At 38.0% G+C, this 15281-nt stretch overlaps 1 protein-coding gene across 6 annotated transcripts in view; it reads right to left on the reverse strand.

Annotated features, from left to right (window-relative positions):
• Positions 1 to 15281, reverse strand: part of PARD3B (par-3 family cell polarity regulator beta) — a 398314-nt gene that overhangs the window by 359241 nt on the left and 23792 nt on the right. For all 6 annotated transcript variants that reach the window (XM_085066249.1, XM_085066251.1, XM_085066248.1 and 3 more), the window contains exon 2: positions 13185 to 13286. In XM_085066249.1, the coding sequence (XP_084922375.1) occupies positions 13185 to 13286 (102 nt within the window). The remainder of the gene's footprint in view (positions 1 to 13184; positions 13287 to 15281) is intronic.

Consider the following 15281-nt stretch of genomic DNA (forward strand, 5'->3'; position numbering starts at 1 on the left):
GCCTTCAACCAAGGTGAAAATACATCTACTTCATTTTTCAGAACTACCCCTTACCATATATTGTTTACAACTGACATTCTATGTCATTTTTCTAACATAAATATAATTTCAAACATATGGGAAGAAAAGGCTATATTTTATTCAACTACAGCTATCAAGCATGTCTTTATCAAATGTTTTTATCCTAAGTTTTCTTCTGGCACAAGAAGCCAGGAATAGTCTTGAACTGAACAAGCTAAAGGTAGCCTAGATGCCCCAAAGCTTTTCTTCCAGTTCCAGCATTCCCTCCTGAAGAGGGAACAGTACAAGACAACCCCTCAAAAGCTTGCGTTTCTGCAGCTGCTCTCTGGCCACAGAGCCTGACTTAAGGAAACAGCTGCACTCACAATGCTCAGCCAGGTGCTCCTCCACGAACCTGGACTTCTGATAGCCAGAAAGGTCTCTCCTCTGTGAACTCAGTCCACCACCCACTGTACCACCTAGTCTGGAGACAGGTCCTTCACTGCAGCCCCTGTCCTCAGCAAAGGTAATGGTAAGCACACTGAAACCATTTTTAACATCTTCTTTGCTCTTCACATCTTTTCTTTCACACTTGTCCAAAATGCTTCCATCCAACAACAGACAAATTCCAAGGATTCTTCAGATTTGGGTATCCCATGTTGATTCTCAGATCTGAGTGATTTGCAAAATCTGTCTTATTTTCAGACAATACAGTAAAGCCCTAAAAGCTGAAACCCCTTCATACCTGAGGAAAATATGATTGAGTTTCCTTCTTTCAAATAGCCACTTTCAGTTATAAGAATAGACTGTTCTACCACTAGAAAATAAGAGCTGGAGCATGAACCAAACCCCAGCAGAAAAAAAGTTAGACCCTCAAAGATCTATGTACAGGGAAAAGCATCATCCACTGCTGAACAGCAGAAGTGAACTTAAGGAAGTGTCTGGCATCCTTTTGTGGATGGTTTTCCTACACAAACCTGAAGTTAGAATAGCCTTCACACACTTCAGAACACCTGCTGCCCAAAAACATTAGCATGTTTTCCAAAAGCTTTTCTTATTCTTGCCTCTCAAGCCTTTGACTTCTGGATTAACTGGCATCCCTTGCAATAGGAAAGGAAACTTCAAAAACAAGGATGCCATTAAATGTCTGAGAAGAGTCTGGAGTAAAAAAGCCAGGACTGGATGACTGGCACTACAGCAATGAGACAACAGCTCTAAATAGCTCCATCAGAATTTCAAGAAAAAAAGAAAGGCACCAAACCCCTAGAGGAACTGCTATATGTGAAGCTATTATTGAATGAAATCAATGAAAGGGCTTGTAGAAGGTGGCAGCACCGCAAACATTTTCTCATTCTAGAAAGTTCAGAATATTTTACCATTTCATCATTTTTTCTAACTAGACTACTTACTCCTGGATGTCAATTCTTACATTTTCCTGACTGCATATTTTTATTTAAGGATTTTTTTTTTACTTTGTTTTGCTAATTAGCTGAACTTTAACTACATAGAGGCAGCATTATACCTTGACCCTTAAATGTGTAATTCTATTTTTTTTTTACTGAAGTTCTTGAACTATTGTTCCATCTATCTTTAAAAATGAGGAGAAAACTAAAATCCCTCAAGACTTGAGTCTCCAAATTAACTCAATTTTGCTATTAACACCATTGTCATAGAATAAGAGAATGAACAGGAAAGCATCATTACTGAACATAATTATAGAATCATTTAGGTTGGAAAATACCCTTAAGACAACAGAATCCAAGCATTAATCCAGCACTGTTAAGTCCACCACTAAACCATGTTCTGTAAATGCTACATCTACACACCTTTTAAATACCTTCAGGGATGGTAACTCAACCTCTTCCATGGGCAGCCTGTTCTAATGCTTGACAACCCTCTTGGTGAAGCAATTTTTCCTAATATCCAATCTCAACCTTCCCTGGTGCAACTTGAGGCTATTTCTGATTGTCCTATCACTTGTTACCTGGCAGAAGCCATTGACCCACCCTACTATAACCTCCTTTCAGGTAGGTATAGAGAGAGAAGAGGTCTCCCCTGAACCTCCCTTTCTCCAGGTTAAACACCCTTCATAAAACTTGTAAGCAGGTTATGAACACAGTCAGTGTGTTCTGGTTCTTTGAAAATACTTCTGAACTCTCAAAAAGATGGAAGGTGTGCTCTCTTATTTCTACACCTTCTCAGAAGATATTTACTGTACAACAGGTATATCCAAGGTCCATATGTCTCCATCCCTACCACCTTCCACACACATCAGCCTCTCCACACCCCAAACAAGGAATTAACTCACACTTACTTGGCACTTTCAATAAAAGGCTATTATTCTTCAGCCACCAAGCTGCCTCCTGAGCTGAAGTATGGAGTCAGTGTACTTCCCTGCCTTTTGAAGTTACATTAGGGCAGACTGAGTTCTGTGTCTGCATTTTTAAAGGCAATTTACATGGTATTTTCTTCAAACATGTCAACTGTGCCTTCAATAAAATAAGGGTTCATTTCTCAAACCTGCACACAAGAATTGAATTGGTTTTAATACTTCTAGGAGGTATTTGCTTTCACAATAGCAGTGGTATTAGGCATCTCACTAGTACACCATCCCCATTACAAGCGGAGAGTTCCAAAACACAAATCCCAAACTGTCTGCAATTGCTGATGTGTGAGATTTCTCCCAGTGTTTCAAAACTTTGAACAAGCTTTAACTTTCTGGAGGGAAGAGTCACAGGATTTAGAAGAACAGAACTTGATGCAGGAGTTGTGTACCAATCTAAAGTAAGGAAAGCTTACAACACTGAAGCAGTTTCCCAAAACTGCACCAAGACCAACATCAATTCATCAGGCCAGAACACAGGCCCTTCTGAAAAGCAATGAAATACCAATACAAAACTTCTCCTTCACCACGGTCTTAAACAATGTATATAACAGTAAGTGTTTAATTCCTTGTACTGAAAGAGTCTCTGGAGCATCAACTGTAAAATGGAATAAAAACCCCTTTCTCCATCCATATGCAATCTCAACAGGACATGAGATATAAAAGTATCATATGTAGTTTGGGTTGCCAAGGACCTTTAAAGGTCATCTAAGCCAACCCTGCTGCCACAGGCAGGGACATCTTCAGCTCCATCAGGTCACCCAAAAACCCATTCAACCTGACACTGAATGTTTCCAGGGATGGTGCATCTCCTGCCTCTCTGAACAGTCTTGCTCTAATATTTCACCACCTTCATTGTAAAAGTCTCATCTAGTCTAAATTGGCCTTCTTTCAGTTTAAAACCATCACTTCTTGTCCTACTGTAACAGGCCCTGCTAAAAAGTTTGTCCCCATTTTTCTTACAGGCCCCCTTTCCAGGACTGAAAGGTTGCAATGAGTCTTCCCAGAGACTTCTTTTCTCCAGACTGAACAAGCCAAATTCTCTCAGCTTCCTAAACGTAACATAATGAAACCACTGTGTGAAAGTATATAAGAGCAAAGCTTACTTTACAGCAAGACAACCCACCAAATTATCTTACCACAACAAGGCTACAGTACTTTCACAATGCATATTACTCCCTTGGTAAACATTAACATGTGTGTGCTTAAAGGCACTTAAGCATCAACACGTGTACACAGAATTCCAAGTATTTGTCACATCAATGAAAATCACAAAGAAGTAACTCTTCCACCAGGTTATGCTTACACAAAGAGATACGAAGCTTCTTTTCATCAGCACATTTGAACGTTCATTCAGTTCACTGTGGCCAGATGCACTTAGAATGACCTCTCTCCCTCCATCCCTCTCATTGTACAAGGAACAGAAACCAGACAGCTTTACTTGTCAGATCACCAATTAGCTACAGTACTTAGTGCCCAGATGACAAAACACATTTTCAGGTCAAGAGAAAGTGTCATGGCTGTACAGCTGAATACTCCCCAAAAACTAAGTGACTCAGGTCCCAAACTTTCTGCCTTGCTCTATGTTTTTAATACTCTTTGAAAAGCCAAAATACAAATCAGAGGGATCAAAAGAAAACCAAAGTAGAAAAGCACAAGTTTCCGATTTATGTATCTCTTAAAAGAGGATTTTAACTCCAAAAACCTCCCTTTTATATTTAAATAGACAATCTTATTCCAAAACTATCAGGAATTTTTTTAATGTCACAGATCCACCGACCCAGTTATGTAACTTTTCTTTATCTGGAAAAAGTAATGGAATACTTATCACAAATGGAAAAAATATGATGGTTACAGATGTTAAGAGAGAGTTCACAGTTCAGAATGTTCAAACACAAACATTACACTGGAAAAAACTAAAACTGTGGAGTCCATCTGGTAAGAACCTTCATGCCTACACAATACAGTCAAAGTAGGTAGAGCTGAAATAAGTAACCCTTGCAAGATGTTCCAAGATAACTATTTTAAGAAAAATTACATTATGCAGCACTAAATATGTAAAAGTTTATAAATTCTTGTAGGGTAAACAGAAGGTTAACTTATGTATACAGGCACCATGTTATGGCTCTAAATCTATAAAACTGAATTTTCTTTAATAACCTAGCAACATCTGACCAGGTATCTGTTCTTAAAGCTATGAACTTATCTTGAAGCACATTGCTAGATCTGAAGTTTATTACAAGAATGTTTCCAGTAACCAGAAGCACATGATAGTGTAATTGCACACCCTGGAATGTAATACCACACTTAAAAAATGGTTATTTTAATGATTACGTTAATGAGTTCTGAACTTCCAACCCATGTGCATAGTTTCATAATTACACAGCTTGAAATCCTCATCAGCAAATCCAAATGCTCCTGAAATCCAAATCATTTTATAATCTTGAATAATGCATGGCACCTCTGCAGCAAGAAATTAAAACAAATTTCATAAAAATGCAAAGCTTCACAATCTGTATTCTAAAAGACACTGCATTACTGAAATAAAGTGTTGCTTAGTAAGTATTAACGATGGTGATTTTTTTGCCCCCTCCCCCTGGTACTCACAGTTCAGATCCCACTTCAAAAATAAACAGACCAACTCCTACCAAAATATCCTTTTATATGTATGTATGTATATGGTGGCTCACAGCATACCCTACTAAACAAGAGTGAAATCAGACATCTGTTTCTTAAACTGGTTCAAAATGGCATGAAACTTTTTCTTCCTGAAAAGTGCGATAACATTTTTTTAAAAAAATAGGCTACAGCTTGACTAGTTTGCATATTATTTTGTCAATAGCAAAAAACAAAACTCCAACTTAGTTCATTGAAAGGCCAACAAATCAAGGACTACAGTTTCTCTGTAAGAATGGCCTCATCCCAAATGCCTTTTTTTGTTTGATTTTAAACTTTTGGTAAACCCTAGATGAAGTTAATGGACATTCTTAGCAAGCATCGGTGCTGTCCTTTTGAATAAGTCAAAAAGCCTTGTGAAGATGACAGGAAAAGCCATCATTACAATCAATAGGAAATCATAGAATTGTTTTGGTTGGAAGGGAGCATAAAGACCACTCAGTTCCACCCCCTGCCATGTGCAGGGACTCCATGCACGAGATCAGGATATGCTCAGAGCCCCATCCAGCCTGGCCTTGAACACTTCCAGGAATGTGCATCCACAGCTTCTCTGGGCAACCTGTTCCAGTGCCTCACCATCCTCACACTGAAGAATTTGTTCCTGATATCTCATCTTTCTCCCCTTTTAGTTCAGAAATCTTCCCCTTGTCCTAACACTATCTGCTCATGTAAAAGTTCCCTCTCCCTCATTTTTATAAGACCTTTTAGGCACTGGAAGGCTGCTAAGAGGTCTCCCTGGAGCCTTCTCCAGGCTGAATAATCCCAACTCTCTCACCCTGTGTTCATAGAAGAGGTGCTCCTTCCCTCAAATCAACTTTGTGCCTCTCCTCTGGACCCTCTCCAATAGGTCCACATCTGTCTTGTGCTGAGGAATCCTGACCTGAACTCAGTATTCCTGGTGGGGTCTCATGAGAGCAGAGTAGAAAGGGAGAGACACCTCCCCCAGCCTGCTTCCTTTGCTGCAGCCCAAAAGGATAGATACTCTGTTTTGTTCCTGGATTTTCTAGTCTCACATGTCCATACTTTAATGTGCTAACAAGGGTAAAGGTAGTATTTAAAATACACCCTAATACTTCCCTTCCTTGTAGACACAGGATGTATAGCTAACCATCAGATATCTGAAGAGCTTCTACTGGGGACTCCCTTGACAGAATAGAAACAGCATGGAGCTTTTATTCACCATTCTGTTTTGTCATTATAACTTCATCACTCAGAACTAGATATGAATATTTAAGAAAACAAATACTGTCAGCAATAACAATTTCATATCCTAATAATTCTGATTATTGGAAATAACAGCTGAAACCTATTACAAAGAATTTACGCAAGGAAGAGAGTACTCCAGATGTAATGAAGATGATAATACTGTATTATGCTTTTCGAGGTTGTAAATGTGCTATTCAAAATAGAAGTTAAATACATTTTAATTTCTACAGTTTAGTGTTTGAAAGAAGAATGCATTATTTGCTACCCTTTTGCTAATAAAATTTTAAGATTTCTGGGCATCTGTAGGATCTCATTACTGAAACCACAAAATATGAATACAAAACCAGAGGCAGCAAGAGCCACGAACAGCTACACATGTTCTGGCAGAGATACTAACCACAACCTTAAAATTATAAGAAGGGGGGAGGAAAAACCCAAAACCCAAAAAAATACATTAAAACCAAATCAAAGAACAGCAACTGTTACATACAAGTTTTGCCAAATTTCCGCAACTTCATTTTCCTCATCTTGATCACAGCAGGCTTTTTGATCTATTAATCCCTTGGTTTACCTCATTAGCAGCATGGAACTAAACATCAAAACTGGCTGCCTCTGGACACCAGTTTTTCCAAAAAGGCATTCAAATTGACAGAAGTGTAACCACGACTCTGCCAGAAGCACTAAGTGTCAGAAGTTTGAAGCGGGTACTTGCTGCAGCCAGTTCAACAGTCAGCAAAAGCACACACATTAGAACAATAACTGAGCCATGGTATTATCCAACTAATGTCATAAAACTTTTTGTCAAAGCCCTAGTCCAGAGCAGTATTAACCACCTTACAAGGAAGAAAAGCTGTAGTTTCTTCTTCTTTGATACATGCCTTTTTGATGCAGATTTTCTCAAACACATAGAGCACCTAAGTTATAACACACCATTTTAAACTATCCTGTGTCCATTGCCCACTTCCAATGTTACCTTCATATTACATGAAACTAACATCATTAAACTGCTTTCTGTGCTACCAGACACCTCTCTCACATTCTTATTAAAAAAGGAATTTTTTTTAAACTTCTCCAGGGGAAACTTGCCCAGTATGCAATAACTTGTAGTGGAGTACACAGAAAAAAAACCACTGCAGCATATACTTCAATAGGTAAAAATTCTCAGCTGTAATGAAGTCTCACATCTCTTCCTGTTTTTCCCAAACAAGTATAATACACTATTGTACAACAAACTGAAGAATAAAAAGACCTCTATTCTGCACCCCAGTTATCAGAAAGTTACAAAACCCTAGGGAGCTCAATTACACAGAAGTCTAGAGTTCGAACAGTGTTTCTCTAACTTAAGTATGCATTACTTGCATGGATCATATATTTGAGAATCAAGCCATACAACAAAAAAGCTGTAAAGCATGACATTTTCAGGCTCTGCTGACACACTGGGAGGTAACATAAACCAGCATTGAGGCCTCTGCCATGGATTTGCAGGGGAAGCTTTCAAAGCAGCAGTGCTGTAACTCTGCATGAGGATAAACCATCTCAGAATTCCCCAGCCCTTTATTAATTTTTCAAACTATCAAAATATTTCTGTCCACTAGCCCCCTTCTCACTCTGACTTCATTTTGCTATTTTTCAACTTGATGTAAAATTTTCCCTATCACCTCATACTCTTGAGTCACGGCTTCTACACTTACCTAAGGGTTAGTTTGGCTCTGATTCACTTCTCTATTTCATGAGGAATTTGATGGTTGAAGAGAATGGTAACTGATCAAAGGTAGAATTAACTTCTTGTAACATAATTTAAATACAAATACACATTGCATATCAGAGTGTGCCATCATTTTCACAGTCAAAATGACAGTCCTGAAGGTCTACAGAGCAAACTCAGGTCAGAAAATAACTGCTCTGCAGGTGCTAAACCAAGCCAGCCATTACTCCCAGTGACTAAACATGCCTGCAAACAGAAAAATTCCAAATCCACTGACAGAAAACATGTCTGTCAGCATGTCTTTCTACCTAGAAAAATATTTCTTTTGTACAATTATATCAGTCTTGAAGTTCACATCTGCTTCATTTTTACTGCTGTGTTGAAACAACTTTTCCAAACCAGCCTCACACTCGCAAAAGCCTCACTGAAATTAAAGCTACTTGCAAAGACCTCTGGCTGAAGTAGGGCTTCTGTCGCTGTTGAGCCGCTAGCAGAGAAAAAGACCCGGATTCTCAGTGTGGCATAAAAAAAAAAAGAGCTTTTATTATTTAATTCCAACTTATATAGATTTTCAGAGGTCACTCAGATTGGTCAGTCAGAAACCTCCCCCTAGGCCTGATTGGCCAGGCCTGAACTGTCCAAATATCGAGACACTGTTTTCATAACATCCAAACTTTATCTTTGTTTATAAAACACAGGAAAAAATTCTCATGGGAAAGACCTGTGCTAGCCACAGGCTTCAAAGTGTTACTTAGCATCTGTGACAAAAAGCTTCAGTGAGATCTTGAGCATCTTATGAGGAACATGCACGGGCCCAACAGCCATTCTGAACAGCCAGCAGCTGATTTCTCTAGCATTTGGGGACCATCCAGGAGACATGTTTTCTCAATATTGCATTTCTGCTGCCAGTGAACTGAGAAGAAAGAATTCATTGATTTTCCTACTTAGTATTTCATTAAATGCTTAGCTCAAATAGATATCTGAACTGCACTTAATTCATACCATTTACTTGATATCATCATTAGAAACACTTAAATGACAGTTGCAGTCACTACAAATCTTGAAACAGCATCACTATTTCAGCATTTCACTGACATTACTTTGTGTCCTTCAAAAGCTTCTGCTGCTGTTAAAAACACTGCTCATCTATATTTAACAAAGGAGATGCCCAAGCAAAAACTAATTTCTAAGATCATTTCAGTATGCTGCTATTTCAGTGTCAGCACAATGCCCACCACAATGACTTCTTTTTTTTATTCCTTCCACTCCTAAAAAAACCTCCGCCCACACCACAAAACACTCCCCACCATTAGCAGTCGAGCTGTCAACAAACAAGTCTGGAGAGGTTAAACCCACATCACCTCCTAGCATGACATGCCTAATCTTTTGCCAGCAGCACTGATCAGAAAATGTATCTCTACAAAAAATGTTCAGCAACTTTGTTGGCCCAACTATAGCTACTGCATTACTGCCCTTGCAAACACAGTCTTAACAACACAACACCCAAGATATCCACAAAAACCAAAAAGTACCAAGCAACAACAACAAAAAGATACAAAAGCAAACAAACAGGTTAAAAAAAAAAACAAACACAAAACGAAATCAAAACAAACCAAACAAAAGAAAAACTCAGCACCCTGATCACAGCAGACCACCATCTATTTCAGAAAGGCTCTGCTGAAAAGGCATACCTGCAAACATGTTTCGCTTGTATTTAATCCTGTCAAAATATGAACACATATATACATACAAAGTTCGATAGAAAGTGTATTTTCCCTGTAGACTTCTACATTTATTCAGAGAGCAGAACTGTTCTGATCTAGGGAGCTTGTTGTCCCATAAGCTAAGTAAGTTTTAACTTAACACAGGCCTTCATTACATCCTCTTAGCCTCCCCTCAGGTGTTTGTGAGTATTTGAAAACATGATTCCATATTAAAATCAGAGGGAAGTCTAGATGGGTACATTAAGTTAAGACATGTGCCAAGCACAGGGCTCCATGTACACAATGGTGTAAAGGGAAACATTTTGTACTACATCTTTTTCACAGCAAAGAAATTTTCTCAGAACATTTCTTTGTTCAAGAAGTCATTTCAAGTGGGAGATCTGTTAAGAACAGTAGAGAAAGAGGACGCAATTTATAGCCTCAGCATTAAAATCAGACAATTTAAATAGCATCATCTTATTCGACTGACAGAATTTGGGGATTTTAATTAATTCATCATTCAGATTATCAGGACATGAACCAATTGCTGGATAACTCACTGAAAACGAACTATTTTAAAGCTATTCTACAAAACTATGTCAACTAGCTTTGACATCCAGTTCAGGTCACAGATTATTGCTGAGGCAAGAGCAGCAAGAGGGAATCTCATCCAACAGAATTTCCAAAGCATTTTCACATGACACATTACCAAGCACATGTAATACTAATTTAGATCTGTTTTATAGGCAATTAAAAAATGCCACTCTGTCCAGCATGCATAACTGTGTAGTTGACAGCTCTTAATATCATCCACTGTGCTGCCTATTTGCTGAACTTTGATTTAGTTGGAGTTCAAGAGGATGCCATGAAGTTAATGTAAGCAGAACTCAAAACCACTGCTACTCCCAGTGATGGGCATTATGCATCCCAGTGCCATTATTTCAGGGCTTGAAACTGACCATTTATTCCATTTTATAGTTCTCACTCAATTGTTCACTAACCCACCACAGCACTTGCTGCTTACCTCATGAGTAGTTGCCCCTCCTTAACAGTCTATTGTTAAGGACTGTCAAAAGCTTTTGAAATTCCAAATAAATTATATCTGATAGCTCTCTCACTGTTTTGTTGTCACATTGAAAGAATTCAATAGATTAGCAAGGACATTTTCCTCCGAAGAAACTGTGCTAATTTACTGCTATCAAAGTGTGATCTAGAGCAGATTATCTCTTAAAAAAGCATCAGCGTTTCCTCTGCTACTGAAGAAGAGCTTAATGGTCAGCAGTGCCAAACACACCTTTGGTTAAAGGCACTGAGGTTAAGTGCAAGGCCTATTTTTATAGAAAGTGACTGATTTAATGTGAAACTACATCACTGGCTTGGATGCACAGGAAAGGATGACAAGGACAAGGGAGCCACAAAGCTGTGGCCTATTCACTTATCACACATACAGATAATCATAACCAAAGACAAGCAGAGCACAGATAAATGTACCAAAAATTCCTTCATCTATTCAGGGACTTTAAACACCAAGTAAGATAGCAGGTCAATTCAACCCCTGAATATCTCCTCCCCTTTTCTGCAAAGCTTAAAGATCCCCTAGTTGAGATTCTCAGTGGGAAATAACACTGGTGAAGGCTCAAAGACTAACAGGCCACAGTAAAGCTATCAAAACTATTTGTAAGCCTTTTATGAGGCTGGTTCTTTGATATCAGATCATACTAAACTTTGTAAGTAGGTAGTATGGACACCTCCTCACACATGCTATGGCCCAATTCCACTCTCAAATGAAAGAAGTCTTCAGCCTCTCAGACCAGCAGATCCCTTACATCATTCTCCCTTAGTTTAATGAAAAAAAATCTGATTTTTCACTGCAGCTGCTGCTGTTCACCAAGTCTCTTATCCCTGTCTCACTAAAGCCACTCTGAAGAGGACAAGATGATAGTGATACATCACATGTAATTGAGGCATCACAGGAAGAGAAATTGAGGAGTTTGCTGTATTCCTAAACCACCCCAGACCACTTCAAACAGTTTCCCAGCAAGTTTTCCCCAAGGCAGCCTCAGAGTCTCACCTAGCACTGTTATAACTGAGGAAGCTTAGACCTACAGCTGTGTGTGAACTAGCAGCTTCATCAGCTGCACATATTCCATCAGTTACAGCCACCAATGTGGTACAGTAAAAACTCTGGTCACAAGTTAAAAACTGGATGGCATATCAAATATTCTGCACACTGACGCTCATATTTGCACAAGTGTTCCTCTATCAGTACTCCAAATAGAGAAAATCCTGGGTGAATGTGTTAATTTTCATTAACTGATGAGACCAGTAATGCACATCCCCTTGATGTAATATCTTATTTTATGACATCTTATGCTCATGGTCTTATCCTTTATACACAGCTGTTCAATTTCAGAATTCAGTCCTGTCTCCAAACATTCCTGGGGAAAAAAAGTCTTGAAGTGTTTCAAGTATATTTTCAGTAAATATGGACATGCAAGAAACACAAATATGATAAAAAGAACATAACAAATAGAGCACCATTGTTTTTAAGAATTCCCACACAAACCGCCCTAAAATGACATTGAAGTACACCCTAAACAATTTTCTAAGATACAGAGAAGCAGCATCCCATTAATCATACACAAAATGTTCTGCTTTGTATTAAGTCATTGAAGAATCAACACAGCATACAAAACTAGCAATTCTGCCTGCAATATACTAAATTATTTTTTAAGTCATCAAGCATATGGCACTTTAAATAGACGAAGCTATTTGTCTAAAAGCACAGGCATATCCCATATTTGGAGCTTCAGTTTCAAGGCATTAGATTTTTTTCCTCTGATTTTATGAATTAAAAAAGATAGATTAAATTAGCGAAGTTTTATAAAAAATACCCCTCCTCCTCTATGCTGAAATAAGTCACCGGTAAGTTTTTTTGATAATTAAAAAAAATTATACAGGGATTGTCTGCAGCTACTACTTCTCTACCCAGAAGGAAATATATCTTATTTGAATTCAACTTTAGAGACTCACAGCTTTTAAAATTAATAAGTGGCCTGCTTAGACTTTCAGTAGCAAATCATAGGAACTCCCGAAATTCAACACAGTTGAAGCAGCTGCTCTTGTCATCACAGTATTTGTCTATTTTGTCACCCTCAACCATTACACTTGAATGATTCTCAAAAACTTTATTCCATGCAAAGGAAGAGATTATAAAAGATATTTTAAATGACATTAAAAAAGTCTTGCAAGACTCACATTTTTTCACCGTCCTATTTGAATATAGAAATAAAATAAAACCACAGAACTGCTTGAATAGGTTAAGTCCTAAGTGAACTGCTAGGCTTCTCACTGCTTTGATCCACTCCCCCCTTCTACTCCACAAGGGGACAGTTATAGCACCTATGAGCAGATGTGTTTAAGAATATTTTACACTCATTTCACCTGCCAGAAATGAAAAAGTAGCGTTAGTTACTTGAAAAGACACATAATATTTTCATACAAGCTCTACCTTATCTTTGTCTTCCACAACATCTGCCAGCACATCATCTGGGTCCAGGATTCCTCCATCTGTATACTCCAGGTGGTGAATATTTACCCAGGAAGCTGGATCCTGTAAGACAGATACAAGACTTCTTAACATAACCTTACGTGATTTTAGTGCTGTCAGACAAAGCAGCTTTCTGTTCCAGTTGTTTTCCTCTTACTTCCCCCTATAGTCACGAGGTAGAAGATTGGAGCCACTATCCAAAATTCAAACTGAGAGCAAATGGAAACTACAGATGAAAAGCAAGACACCACCTATATAACACTACACAAGAGAGCTTTAAAAAGTACATTTTTATTTCCTTATCAATCTTTATCTAATTTGAATAGTTAATTTAAAATAATAAAAAAAAAATTTTGTTTTATAATCCTTTATAGCTGGAATATTTTGATTATTATTAGCACAAATATTTAAATAAATCTATATGTATGGATGGACATGCACTACTCCTGACAGGTTGTAGGGAGATGTATCCTTATATTTTTAGATTTACAAAACACACCCATCATTATTTCTCTGAGGAGGTAGACTAGGCTATTATAGCAAAGAAAACCCAAATGAATAAATAAATCCCAGTTTGCTTTCACAAATAAATACTCTCAAATTCCAATACCACTCTTGTACCATATTAACAGGGATCATATGAATTCTCCAAAACTAATGTTTTCCTCATATATTAACTCCCTCAGTTCAATAACCAGGAGTTTAGCCATCATTTCGCTGACCCTGAAGCCAAAAGGCTCAGAGGGTACTGCTCAACAGCAAATTCTCCCTGACAGGAAATACAAAATCAGGGAGCAGACACAGAGTCTGTAACCACTGTCCCCAAACTATACCAGCTACCTGTGTTCACATAACTCCCAAGGGAGACAGGGCAAGTGGCATTTATGTCTGAACTGCCTTAGTTAAGGCTTATCCTCCTAGGGCCACTTATGGTGCTTTAATGAGCACATGGCAGCTCACTGAGCCACAGTGACACCCTGGAGTACTCTGTGGTATTGACACTGATGAACACTGTATCTGCTACAGCACAATAAAAGAAGGAAACATGCTTAGTTAGGATTACAAAGTATATTTGAGTCCTCCATCAAATATTATGGAGAGGCCACAATATGCTAAAATAAAGGGCCAGGAAAGTAGCATGCACATAGCTTTGAGAAATGTTTCAGAAATGGACAACAAAAGATGACCACTGATGACCTACAACTGAGGGTTAAGTGCAACTGGATACAGTATGGCTTCACGATGACTACACAATTAAGCATCTAAAAGTATGCCTACTTGTAACATGTCTACTTCATCTGTAATTTACCTCTCACTACACTTATTTTATTTTGCAGTGAAACCACCCATTTGTGAAATAGCAAATGTTTGTTCATTCTACATATCTCATGTTCAAAATGACAAAATTTAAGAACTTCAATTAATATCCTTTTTTCTCTGAGATGTGATGAAGTGTGGACAACTATTACAGCTCAAAGTTCTATCTTTAAGCCCAGGGCTTAGGTATTTTTACCATAACCATAAAATTCTAAGATGAAAAGGCAGAAAAGAAATCTACCTCTGGCAATAAATAAGCATGTTAATTTAGATAATACAATTTACCTAATGCAGATACCTTGAAAAAGAGTGGAGCTTGACCCTACTAATAAACTTACAAAACATGATACTCTAAAACCAGAACGCATCAGTAGCTACAGATGTTCCTCCTGAACCTTTTAACTAATGCAGCCACAAAAGCTTTTAATAGTTAGAAACACTAAAACAGCATAATTGAAAATCACTTCTCTTAATTAGGCAAACTTCTGTGGCTAACCTATTTGGCTGAAGATGCATTAAAACCTGTTGTATTTATTATGCTGTTGAAGTGTTAAGAATAATCTTGAAGTTTAAAAAATATACAGCTGATTAGAATATTTTGCTTTCAGTGCTCACTTCTATTTGTGATTCAGTAGCTGCACCAACACAGATGTGTCATTGAAACAGAAACAAAGGAAAAAATGAGTGTAAAAACCCTATTGTCCCAATAGAATGCCGCAAGTTGGCAGGACACAAGCTCAA

Source organism: Lichenostomus cassidix, chromosome 7 (genome assembly GCF_008360975.1).
Source record: "Lichenostomus cassidix isolate B80296 chromosome 7, HeHo_3.0, whole genome shotgun sequence".
In the NCBI taxonomy this organism is placed as follows: Eukaryota; Metazoa; Chordata; class Aves; order Passeriformes; family Meliphagidae; genus Lichenostomus; species Lichenostomus cassidix.